This window comes from Lepisosteus oculatus, chromosome 4 (assembly GCF_040954835.1).
Source record: "Lepisosteus oculatus isolate fLepOcu1 chromosome 4, fLepOcu1.hap2, whole genome shotgun sequence".
Lineage (NCBI taxonomy): Eukaryota > Metazoa > Chordata > Actinopteri > Semionotiformes > Lepisosteidae > Lepisosteus > Lepisosteus oculatus.
Window position 1 is genome coordinate 49,349,314 of NC_090699.1, and position 12,808 is coordinate 49,362,121.

The 12,808-nt window shown below is 38.3% G+C and overlaps 1 protein-coding gene across 10 annotated transcripts in view; it reads right to left on the reverse strand.

Moving 5' to 3' along the window:
- Nucleotides 1–12,808, reverse strand: part of magi1b (membrane associated guanylate kinase, WW and PDZ domain containing 1b) — a 189,774-nt gene that overhangs the window by 88,433 nt on the left and 88,533 nt on the right. For all 10 annotated transcript variants that reach the window (XM_069189345.1, XM_069189344.1, XM_069189348.1 and 7 more), the window contains exon 2: nt 5,441–5,557. In XM_069189345.1, coding sequence (XP_069045446.1) covers nt 5,441–5,557 — 117 coding nt within the window. The remainder of the gene's footprint in view (nt 1–5,440; nt 5,558–12,808) is intronic.

Below are 12,808 nucleotides of genomic sequence, written 5' to 3' on the forward strand. Positions count from 1 at the left end.
TAAGGGAACCAAGTAATACAAACAGTTTCTGCCTGAGACACAAGCAGCCGGTACTTTACGGTATTTTAAATTAGAAAAATATACACAATTGGATGTGTGGATCAACTGCCATTTTGAGTTCAAAGGGTATATCACTGCCTCAGAACAAGGTGAGCCCACACCGCCTTTATTATGTGAAGCTTACTGAATTCATTAGAGAACTTCAGCCAAAGCAGGGCCATGGTATTGATTGCTTCTTCAAATGATCACGCCGGAGACGTTGAACATCACTTCACATCAGGCCCTGTTAAGGTGCAGAGCACGTAGCGTGCAGTATCAAATCTCAACACAAAGCCCCCACTACGCCTGTCTGAGCTACAGCAGCCATGTGCCACCTGCTGCGCCGCCTGTCCTCTGTCCAGATAATAGCTCCAATCAGCCAGCTGTAACGGCAGCACAGGCACGTGACCTTGCCTCGACGCTGCTGAATTCACCACGTCCAGCAAAATTAAGCCCTATGTGTCACTTTCACAAGTTTACAATCAATCAATCAGCTTCCTTCTCTGCAGAGCTGCTGAAAGCCCTTGAGAGAAAGTCCTTTCTTCCACCAGTCAGTTTGAAGATGATCTCACATTTTGCCTATGCTTTTTGTAACTGAAAACAAGGGCTATGTCCAAATACTGTACATAACCTTGCAGTAGAAAAATAAAAAATCCCGAACAGTTACAGAGTGGTTTTAACAACAAAAATGATTTATCAACAATGGCTCAATTTTTGAACTTTTTATACCCCAGTTAAGGAATACTAGCAAAACATTCTCCAGCAGTTCTTTAATTCAAACAAAATATTATAAAAGAGAATCATATAAAGCAATATCAACCTTTTTAAAGTATAGGCTGCAGGTAAATTAAATTTAAATGTGAAACATAGACCTGTAAGCAAAGTTCATTTTGAATTAGAACTTAACAAGACTAAAAACAACAAACAAACAAAAATAAAAATTAGGCATCAATGCTACAGCCAGGCACCACTGTAAGTCAATATCACCTTTACAAAGTTAGTAGCTAAATTTGCATTTAGCTACTAACACGAGCTCTGCTTTTAAGTGTTCCCTTCATTCTTTTTTACAAATCACCACAATGAAGCAGTATGCCACTGAGTTGACCACTGTAATTATTTCATAAGAATAATAAAGACATAAGAGCACTTATAAACAAGATGAGGCCATTCAGTTCATCTAGAGTTTGATAGTTAGTATCTAACTGATCCAAGGATCTCATCCAGCCATTTCTTGAAAGAAGCCAGCATATCAGTTTGAATGGCATAGCTAGGTAGCTTGTTCCATACTCCAACAACCCTATGGGCAAAGACATGCAGCTGTTCTCAGTATAAAATGCACTTCCACTTCTGCTTGTGTCCTCTAGCTCATGTTTCACTGTTCATTCTTCAAAAGTCCTCCGGGCTGACTTTGTCAGTGCCCTTGAGGATTATGAACACTTGTATTAAGACTCCATGCAAGATTGTCTGTTCAAGGCAACACCTTCAGCCCATCAGCCCAACAGAGCCAAAATATACACATTTCAGATCAAATTGAATTTGATTTTTCCATATAAAATGCCATTCTTATGATTTGCATAGGGAAGAAGTGAGAGGTTAGATTGGACGTTAGATTGCGTGTTAAAATAATGACACTTCGGGAAGGTGAGATGGTATTTTAGTATAGATTAAACACGAGTGTATTGAAAATAAAATCAGTTTAGAGGTTTAGTGAAGATGTTTCTACACTAATTCAGCACTAATTGTATCTGTTATTGTATATAGTATGCTATTTGTCACTGGGGAGTTGTGTTAAAGACAACCTGATTTGAATATATAGCTCAAAAACACAATTCACATATACATAATATTTCTTTATTGATTTTGAAGGTATGATGGTACAAAGCCCCTGCTTCTAAGAAACTAGAACAGACAGGGAACAATTTTACACTTTAGAAAGCGCAAAACCAGCCTCTAGTCACATTTATGCTGAACTCTGGTTTTCATTGATCCTGTGTAATAAAAGTTAGGGAGGGAAGGAGGAAGCAGTAGAACTATGAGCCCTCAAGGTAAGGAAAGCTAATGAGTTGGAACTACATTTAACAGCAGGCTCCACCAGTGTGTCACAGCTTGTCAGTTCTGTGGAATAAAGCCAGTCTGGGAAAACTGAAGTGTCTGAGTTCTGTCCTTCCTGTGACCACCCTCCAACCATCAATGATTTGAGAATGTGCTGGTAGAACAGACCTACATTTAAACACACAGATGAATCACCAAAACTGGCAAGTTCTGAAATTGTTTGCTTTACTGAAATAGCCAGCGATAGAATAAAATAAGCCATGGTTACATCACTTTCTGTTCTGACAGACAGTAACATTTCTAAAGATAAAACCTAACTTGTTATTAATCTCTTTTTTATTTGGAAATCACACAGTAATCGTCATACAGTGCAAAAGCATTCACTAGCTTCCAATAATGTCCGATGTTGTTAAATTACAAAAAGATGCACACAGTTTTTTTTTAAAAGTCCACCTTGACACCATCTTGAAATGAAGAAGGAAACACCAACAAGGCAACAAAAACATTAAAAAAACATCCAAAGTCCAAACAGAAGGCAACCCAGTAACTGAATGCAGGACCCAAGAACTGCAAGGCTGCACCACTTAAATATTTTTGGTGACCCACAATTCCAATTATTGGTGGAAGATCTGCAAAAATCTGACCAAATTTTTTTTGCATTTTGCCACTATTGGCTGTGTTCCTCGGCTGTTATAAATGTATTCTTCATGTGGCATATTTGAAAAAAAATCAATATAAGGAGACAACCAATAATGTCTGCTTTTATATTTTTCAGTTTTCTTCAGATCGATTTCTTAAGTCCAGCAAATAGATGCTAGTGAATATCTTCCATAAGAGTGCCCTTACAAAATGTGTGCGCGATTTTGGGGTATAAGGCTCTCTGACTAAGCATTTCTAAGATCCAAGCTCTGTTTTAATCACCTCAGTCCCTTTCTCTCTGCACACATACAACTATTCAGCAGACTATTTCAGTCATGCTCATTTGGAGTGACATTTTCTGCAGCTAACATGTTTACCACATAATCGCCAGGGAATTCTATTTTCAAAATACAAGACATCATAATCCAACAGTGCTAGAGATTGGTCTGTGGGCCCTGGATTTACTGGTCACATGTACTTCAGAAAAATATGACAAAACAAATATTAATCTACAAGCCAGCTTCCAGGCCCATGGCGATTTGCTTTCAGGTCATTAAAATGATGTTGCACAGCAATCTCCAATTATAATGCTCTACCAAGACATTTATAGTAGCTTTTTATTTTGAAATTGATCCTTTCTCCAAAACACGCCCGGCAAGACTGTCAAGCCATCCAGATAGTGGGAGATTTAACTGTTGGTTGACATTAATAAAACAGCTCTGTGGGTCTGTCCTCAACAGGGTTTGTTTAGACATCTGTTAAGTCGATAGGCTGCCATGAGCTCCCCTTCATCCTGTATTCGTTATCTGTTCCCTCAAATTAGGTGCAACTACTAATTAAAATGCAAACAAAATGACCGAAACGGATTTGCGACTGATTTTTCACAGACCATAGCCCTCATGGGAAAATGCTTGATTAGAAATGAAATACTCAGTACCTTGTTTATAGTACCGGTCTGTAGCCATATCACTGTTTCATGTATAAACGGTCAGATCTCAGATTAAAGAGGGGTCTGGTCTGTATAATAATATGGTTACAGCCTTGATTGGAAAGCGGGGGAAAAAAGATCACTCCTTGTTTTATATGTTGGCGTAAAAAAGACAAAAACCAAAAATACAATTTTCCTGTTGAACATAAAATGAAGACTCTCCACTTCTTAGGCTGATTTGTCTCATGGAGTTTCCATCTGTGCTCCAAACGCATACAAAATCTCAATAAAAAAAACACAAAACTACATTCTAAACCCAGCAATCTAAGGAGACAGTTCATCAAAAAATGAGGAAGAACATCTTTAATTTTCCTCTGTAAAACACAACAAATACATACAAGCAGAAAACCTTCTGAGTAACTCATTTACTAAACTACTTGTGGTTCACCCAGGCTGAGCCCTGTAGACATCAGATGAGAACAGACAATAGGAACTTCCAGACGCCTGCAAGCTTATAGCCACATCATTGAGAGGCATGCTGCTCCTTCAGCTGAAGCTAGTTCTCATGAAAGGTGACAAGGACATTATAGGTGTCCGAAAAAGAGGTAGGTGTGACAGAGGAGAAGGTGTCCATGAGTTGCAGGGATTGTAGATAATTGTTAATTCCAAATTGAGTGGAAACAAAATGAAAAAACAATGTCAAGTAGAAGTATGGGCATTCATTTCAATTTTTCAGGTGTGAAATGTTTCTTTTGTGTGGGAATTCCTTTAAGTATTTTCTAAAAAAATGTTATTCATTTGTAATCCAGCCTTGAAAAAATGTCCTGCTTCTGATTCATGTATTTGAGCTGGATTTAGTCACATGCGTTCAGGAGGAATAGAAGACTAGCACTGAAACAAATGGAAACTAGAGTCGATTCTTTAAAATCTGAGCTTATGAAGTAGATTTGTCACAAGCTGCTGTCACATTTTAACAAGAACTACTGATTCTAATCACTGCTCTCATTGATCCCTATAAACTTCAAAGGGTTATTGATTGGAGCGTGCTGGACCATCTCAGTTTCATCAAATCAAATTTAAATAAACACCACAGCACCAGAATCAGTTTGATTGAGAAGATCAAATCGAATGAACAAGCTGTACTTATCCAAAGTATTAGGCACTAGTATGTTAGATTCATTTGGCACAACAGCACAATCCAAAAAGTGAACATAAGAAATGACAGCATAAAAATACTTTTTTTCATAATATTAATATTTCATAATATTTTTCACTTGAACACGTTATGTGATGGTGTATGATGGTGTTGGTAGACCAGTAGGTGGCTCTCTTCTCCCTGAATTTCCAAATCAGTGCCACAGTATGGTGAATGGGAGCACTGTGCCATAGGATGGCACATTGATGAGACATTCAAAAAAGGTTCTGACTACTTAGTATTTGAAGATCTCATGGCATTGTTTGTAAAATCAGGGGTATTAACTTTGGGGTCCTGTCTTAATTCCACTTTGGGCTTGAACAATGTGGCTCCCTAGAGCTCCCATTTAAGTGTTGAAGTAATGTTCATGTCTCAACCTGATGTAATGTTTTGGCTTTGGCATGATACCAGGGTGGGGACTGCACTTCAGTTGTGGATGAATTGGGTTTGTCCCTATACATGAAGCTATTTGGGATGTTTACTATGAAAAGCGTTATACAAACACAATCAATTGTTATTCATTATTATTGGTAAGAATACACATAGTTCTTTTAGAAGCACAAGCTGATAAAGAGCTGAATACTCACAAGGCACAGCATGGCGATAAAGGTTATTTCTGATGGTTTGCTGTAGCTCATGGTCTGCAGATGACTTCTGAAACCTTTGACTTAGATATTGCTTGAGATCCTTATTGAGTCTGCTTCCTGGAAAAAAAATAAGGCATATCTGTTAAAACATTATGAATTTGCCTGGAAGAATACAGAGGACTGTTCAAAACTTTGAATGGATCAATTATTCAGGCATAAAACAATAAGGCAGTAAAATATTGTTCACAGTGAAGTTTTTAATTATTTTTTTCCAAAAACAATCTTGGAGAACAATATTTGAATTTGAAACAATCATGCTTTTAAAAATCATTTTGCTAATCAAAACAAATCAGACTATAAGAGGTATGAGATTTGATAAATTACCGAACAAGCCACTAACTAGAGAGATGTTGTCGGTAGCATTTAGATTTGAGCCTGTGAAATCAGAAAATTAAAATTGTTTTAAAGGAATATTGTCTAATAATCTTCATAGGGTTGTCCAAACACTTGCTGAAATTGTCAATACAAAATAATTTCATTTATTTAAACATCCATGATTTGACTGCTTTGCTTGTAGGAAAACAGTGAATGTTATAGGAATATTATTTAAAATCTCATACACTCCTAAAGTTAAACATTTTACATGTTCATAATTTACTGAGAGGTAAATTGTATCTGTACCTGTTTTGTTCTTCCTGTTAAATGTACAGTCCTAGTTGCCTTTCAAGCACGATTTATATATAAGAAATTAGGATAAACTTTTATCTTTAAAATTACACCATGTATAGCAGCTACAATAAAGCCATATTGGATGGACTTTTTAAGGCCTCATAAATATGAGGAGAGCCACCACAATGTCCATTAACAGCCATATAGCCCTCACCATTTTATTCCCGAGATATTCTTTTAGGCAATGTAAAATCCTTGAAAATTAGAGATAATTAACATAAACCCTTACATACGGGAAAATATAGGGTACCTATTTGTTTTTTGTTGAGTGACCTAAAATGATCTTTAACAATATTAATGTTCATCTATATCATATTTTACTGCAATGCCAGCAGTACAGTTTCAATGTGTTGAAGAACTAATAAAAAATATGAAACAAACTGAAGACACGTAGCAGACCATTATTTGCTGAACTGACAACATGCCTTAAGAAATTCACTTTTTGTGTAAGCCCCACACTCCATGAAGAATACTTCATTGTCTAGATTGACTAAATATACTGACATGGCACAATGAAGATCCAAAGCACTATTTTTTAAATGCTGATGTGTGAGACAAACTGGGCATTTTGACTCAAGACTTTGAAGAGCAGGAAACAGGGGAAAAAAGAATAATGCAAGTTAAACCACCAATAATCATAATGGCTGCATCTGAACATGACTACCTAACCTACGACCACTAAAAAGGTGCATGAAATACATAAAGAAAGTGTAGTTATAGGCTGAAGTGAATTTTACCTTAGCTACTAGGTGTGGATTGGTTATAATTTAAAGTGAAGAAGTAGTGCATGTCAAATCAGGTGATGAAAATAAATCAGGCGCTCTTTTATATGTCCTTGTTTAATCTTTGCCTATAAAACACTTGTTGGACTATTAACCTTAAATATCTCCCTAAATACCACAATATATTTTTTTAAATGTCAGTAGTATTCCCTCTGCACTTAACAGAGTGGTAAATTACTCATCTGAATTATGGTGCATATTCCTTGAGTTTGATGGTACATCTCCAGAATACAAAGAATTAAGAGCCATGATATTTCTCCCTCATTAAATGTCACAGTGTGCACATTTACTGAATTCCCACACAATAGCAAAACCCAAAATCTTAGAGGTTTGTTTACACATTTTATTGTGTTCTTGGATTACAAATGATAAAATTGTACGGTTTCACGTGCTGTGATCAAGAGCTCAGAAATATTTATAATAAGCTTTAGAGCACTCAACTGATGCCGCAAATCAGGACCCATTTAGAAATCCTGTGTTTCTCAGAAGCTCATTAGTATGCTTGTGCTGACAGGGATGTTAAGCAACATCTCATTTTATATCGCAACTCATCTGATTGACCTGAAATTCAACAATCAAACCTGTTTGACTTCAGCAGTAGGCTGTCTATAGAGCCACGTAATTAATTCAAGAATACCACAAATGGGGAAAGCTACAAATACAGCAAGTATCCTACCAATCACAAATTCCTAATTAGCTTTTTAGCTCTCAGTGTGTAATTTAATCCTTAGCTTCATCATAGAAAAAGCTGCACAAGGGACCAGATTTGCCAAAGCTTTTGCTCCATTTCAGAGCTTGCATCACATTAATCTTCAATAATGGGTTCATGGAGCCTAGTTGCTGTAGTGTCTTGGTTCACCTCTTTTAGGCTTTCCGCAGCAATGTAGTTTGGTGGCTCTGGCTCAACCTAGCTTCACCTCACTTTAAGAATTCTCCTCTCAAGAGGATCACAAACATGTGACACCTTCAAAAGGCAGGCCATGCATTGACTGGATGGCAACATAATAAGAAGTCTTCAGGCCTCCAGAACATCAAAACTCTCTGAAGTATAGAATCCCACCTTGGGAAAAAAATTAAAAAGGATGGGTGTGTGTGTTACTTTTGGAATATAGAGGATTAGGATTGTGTGAGATGCTCCTGAAAGTTCGGCTCATGAAGCCATTTTGGTACAGAAAACTGTCCTTGTTTTACTATACAGTGTAAAAGGCTTAACTGACTTAACCATATTTACTATTTATCTGTTAGGATTTCATGCACTTGGATCAGATTTGCTCTTTGTTCTTGACTGAAGAGATCCTTTACATTGTTGGTATACTATATTCCCCTGAGACCAGAAATCATTACTGTTGTTCTTATCTGAGCCCTATAACATCCTTCTTATGGTTTTGTGAGCAAAACTGGATGCAATATTCTAAATAAGGTTAGTGTGGTGCATTGTAAAGCTTGAATATAACTTCCTTTAGTTCAAATTGCTTATTTTCTTATTCCCAAGAAGTCTATTGGGATTTTTACTGCTTCCCCACATTATCTTGATGAGGATAGAAGAATCCACATAAAAACAAAGATTGATTGCATGTGTAGATTCCTGCAGTTCTTAATCACATCTCTGCCCCATGTAGAAAATTATTACTACTTTACACATGTGCAAATTAAATTAAATGTATCAAGTGCCTGGCCAAAGCTTTTGTGATTCTCTTGCTACAGTCTTTCCACTCCCTCTATTTTTTGATATTCAGATTTATCTAGTTTCACCCATTTTAAATAAAAAAAACAAATAAACAAGGATTAACAAAAGTATACAAAGAAAACTCCTTCTGTTCCAGAGTTAGGACAGACTACATCTACAGAATAAACCCCAAACTTGTAAGAAACACACCCTTGGCAAGCCCTGGAAATCAGGTTTAAGAAAGCATTGTATTTTGAATTAAGCGTTGCTTGAAAATAATAAAAACATTCTTTCAAGAGCTTGATTCGCCTCTGATAATTATGTCTGAAGGTTTTCATTTAGAGTCAGAACGGTACCTGATTCTTTGATATAGAGAATAGATAATTGTAAGACAGATATGTGCATAATTTGCCACCCATGGCTTGTGCCATCTGCTTCTCAGATCCAGACTATCTAGAAATGTAATATCCATTATATACTTTTTTTGTTGAGATGCCAAAAGCAGTCACACAGGATGGGCCATATCACCATGAGACCCTGAGAGCATCTGTACTTTCTCATGTATAGTGACATACTGTACACACCTTAACACCTTACATAGAAGGAGAATATCACCAGCTACCATCCACCAAATTGACAATTAATGGCTCCTTGTAAAAATGGGTGAATAAAATTGTGTGACATTACGCGGAGCCCTGGTAGAAGGGTGATGCCTCGCCTTTGTAGTCCCAGCTGTCTTGGCTTCTAGTTGATGAGCCCCAGCTGGGTGGGTCCTGTAAAGGCACACTGGACACCCCCCGACGGGACGAGCAGGGCCACCCCAGAAGGGGGAGTTTGACACCGACAGTCCCAGAGGGGATTGCACCCGAGTAAAGTTTTCTTTTTCTTTCCTTTTTTATTTTTTGCCTGTCCCATCACTCACTTCCACCGGGACAGGCCCACACACACATTTTTTTACACACTAAGTTCTTGTACTGTTTTTGCCTTACGCGCCCTACTCTCCAGATTGGACCCCGCTAAATAGGGTAAGTCCAGTCTGGTCGCTGCTGTGCTTGCGGCTCTTTTTTTCCCAGGCCAGACCCCTTTAAATAGGGTAAGCCCAGCCTGGAGGTTACGAGGCACGGCGGTACACTTCCGTCTTCTCACCCGGGGTGTTGACTTTTTACCGGTGCTCGCTGCGCCTCCCACTATACACTGTCACAGTTGTAACAGAAGATATTGGAACGCATACGGACGACATTAGAGGTTGTGCAAGCCGGCTTACCAGTGCAGTGACGTCACCGCCCTTCCCTGTGAATAGCAGGGACCACAGCCGTCGGGCTGACGGGAGAATTCCATTTAGCTCAACTGGCTGGGTCTCTGTTGAGTGATGCCGGAGGCCCGGGTTCGAGTCCCCAGCGGTGGGGGGGCCGACCTGGGGTGGCAGCGGCGAGGGTGCATACCCTGTGAACCCGAGAGCGCTACAATATCCACACTAAGAAGTTTTTGTTTTGACCAAATTATCACATAATGGAGTTGTGTAGCAGTAAATGCAGGAGATGGAGCTACTGGAGGGGGTTACCCAGAAACAGTGAAATCTGAAAACTATATAAAACATTGACATAAAGGAAAATAAATATAAACTGTTTTTTCTAAAAAACTACTTATTAAAAATAAGCCACATCCTCTGAAAGAGCAGTGCCACCAAGGATGAATATAAACAGCTACAGCATATATTATGGAATGACATTTATTAGGTAACTCCAAGTAGGATGCAAATCATTGTTTTAATATATTGGTTAAAATAATGCTGTTTCAGCACTTAATTGATTACAACAAGGTAATACATTTCACTTCCCTGATGTGGCTGATGACCAGAGTGCTTTGGCTTAAACCTTTAGTTGACACGTGTGTCAATACAACCAAACAGGTTCTTAAACCTAAATATTTGCTAAATTTATTGCTAAAAATTAAACATTTTTTTCCAGAACAAGAGAGCATTCTTGTAAATCAGCAATCAACCCTTTCTCTAATTCTTGGATTTCTGACATTCAGATACAGGACAACAGAGTTGTAAAGGTCTGTCAGAACGAATGAGGGGACTCAGATGGCCTCGAGTCTACTTTGAAATCTCCAAAGCTGTTGACCATTTCTCATTATGGGGTCCAATGTTCTAAAACATTATCAGGGAATTACACATCAGACGTTCACACAAATGCAGAGTATCATTTAGTTTGTTTATGGTGTAAAGGAATAAGTAATAAATAGGTTTATTCCATGCTGGAAGAAGAAGAAAGAAAACACTACGTTTCGGCCATGGAGCCTGCTTCAGCTGTGAAGAAGAAGCCGAAAAAAGGCTCCATGGCTGAAACATTGCGTTATTTTTCTTCTCTTTTCTGTATGGAGTAAACTTGTTACTTGTTCCTTTGCAGCCTACGCATGCTGACGCAGCTACACACCTGTTTATGTAGTATGTTTATAGTTAATGAAGATATTTTTCCTGATGGCAGCAATGCAAACAGCTTTAAATGATTCAAAAAAGATTTCATTGTGAGAACATGCTGTAGGAGTTTGGAACAAACTACCCAGCCCTCTAGTTGTATACCCTAGCTTCTTTCAAGATGTGGCTGGATGAGATTCTAGGATCAATTAGCTTCTAGCAATCAAACAGGTTAGATGTGCTGAAGAGCCGCCTCTCGTTTGTGACCTCACATACTGTATGCGTCTGTAATTTTCACCACATGAGCACATTTAGCTGCATACCACACTTGAAATAAAACACAGAGGTAAAATGATACAAAATATTAACAAGACTATGCTATTATTGCCTGACTTACAGTAAATTGGCAATTTCAAGGTTCATTATGTCACTGCTCTATTAGAAGTGAATGTCATTGCTCACAAAAGTGAAGTGTGGACTGGCTTTGTGTTGTTCTCCTTGAACCACAACCACACATCCACAGATTTCACTTCCATTCCATCTTAAGCGCAGCTCTGTACCAGGAGTGCTTTGTAAAAATGTGAAGCCGTGAATTCAGGGTTTCATTTGATCTGATGGTGCAGTTTCAGACAGCTCCTCTAAACACCACAACCTCAGATTTTCTTTTTGTTACTGATTTGTTCCTTAGCTGCCTGCAGAACACCAGTGAATTTGTTGTGGAGAAGCAGTTGCTTCGGTTATTGGTTTAATCTTTGCAGCCTACATATCAAGATGCATAAAGAATGACCTTCTCACACTGATAAAAGACCTCCCTTACACAGCATGGTACATGTGAACATGCTAAATAAAAGAAACAAGTATTAGGTTTTCATAGAACATTTTTAAATGTAAAAAATGCTTTTATTAACTGTATTTGATTTTTTCTTTTCACCTACACCTACATTTTTCATCAATACAAAACCTGGAAGAAATTACAGGATGGAACATTTATTTTTCAGAACAAATTCTACAGTAAAGCAAGGAAACTGTGCTTGACTGCTGAAGCTGGGCACAAATTGACTTTTTTTTTAGTTTGAGAAAAGGATCTTTTTGTGCACATCTGTGATTTGTATGGTTCTAGTTGTAGTGCTAGACATCCATCCTTCCATTCTCTAGCCACTTTATCCAATACATGGTCACAGGAGAGCAAGAGCAACCTGGCAAACCACAGGCACAAGACAAGATGCACCATGGGATGGGATGCCAGTCCGTCGCAGGGCACAGGCAGATACAAACACACCCTCAAACCAGAAACTTTCCCCAGAAATTTCAGTTTGGACTGTGGGAGAAAACGAGAGCACCCAGAGTAAACCCATGTGAACCTGGCGAGAACATACAAACTCTACGCAGATAGCGCTCCAGGAACTTAACTTAGGGCCACAGCACTGCAAGACAGCAAAGTTAACCACTGAGCCACCATGCCACCCTTAGTGGTAGACATGTGATTTAAAAAAGAAGCATACACATTTCATGAATTAAGATGATATGCAACAATTTAAACAGTTTTGAATAATTACTTCTGCTATTGCTGGCTGGGCACTGACAGACATGATTGGCGTTAATGTTCTGAGATGCAACCCAAAGGCTCAGGCAAGGCAGCAATATACTTGCTCGCTGGGTACAGGAGGGCAGTAGACCATTTCTGGATCAGAATCTCAATGAGAAAGTCCTGGGAAGCTAATTTACTAGAAAGCTCTTGCAGACAATAGGTCAAAAACACTTGCACAGCATAC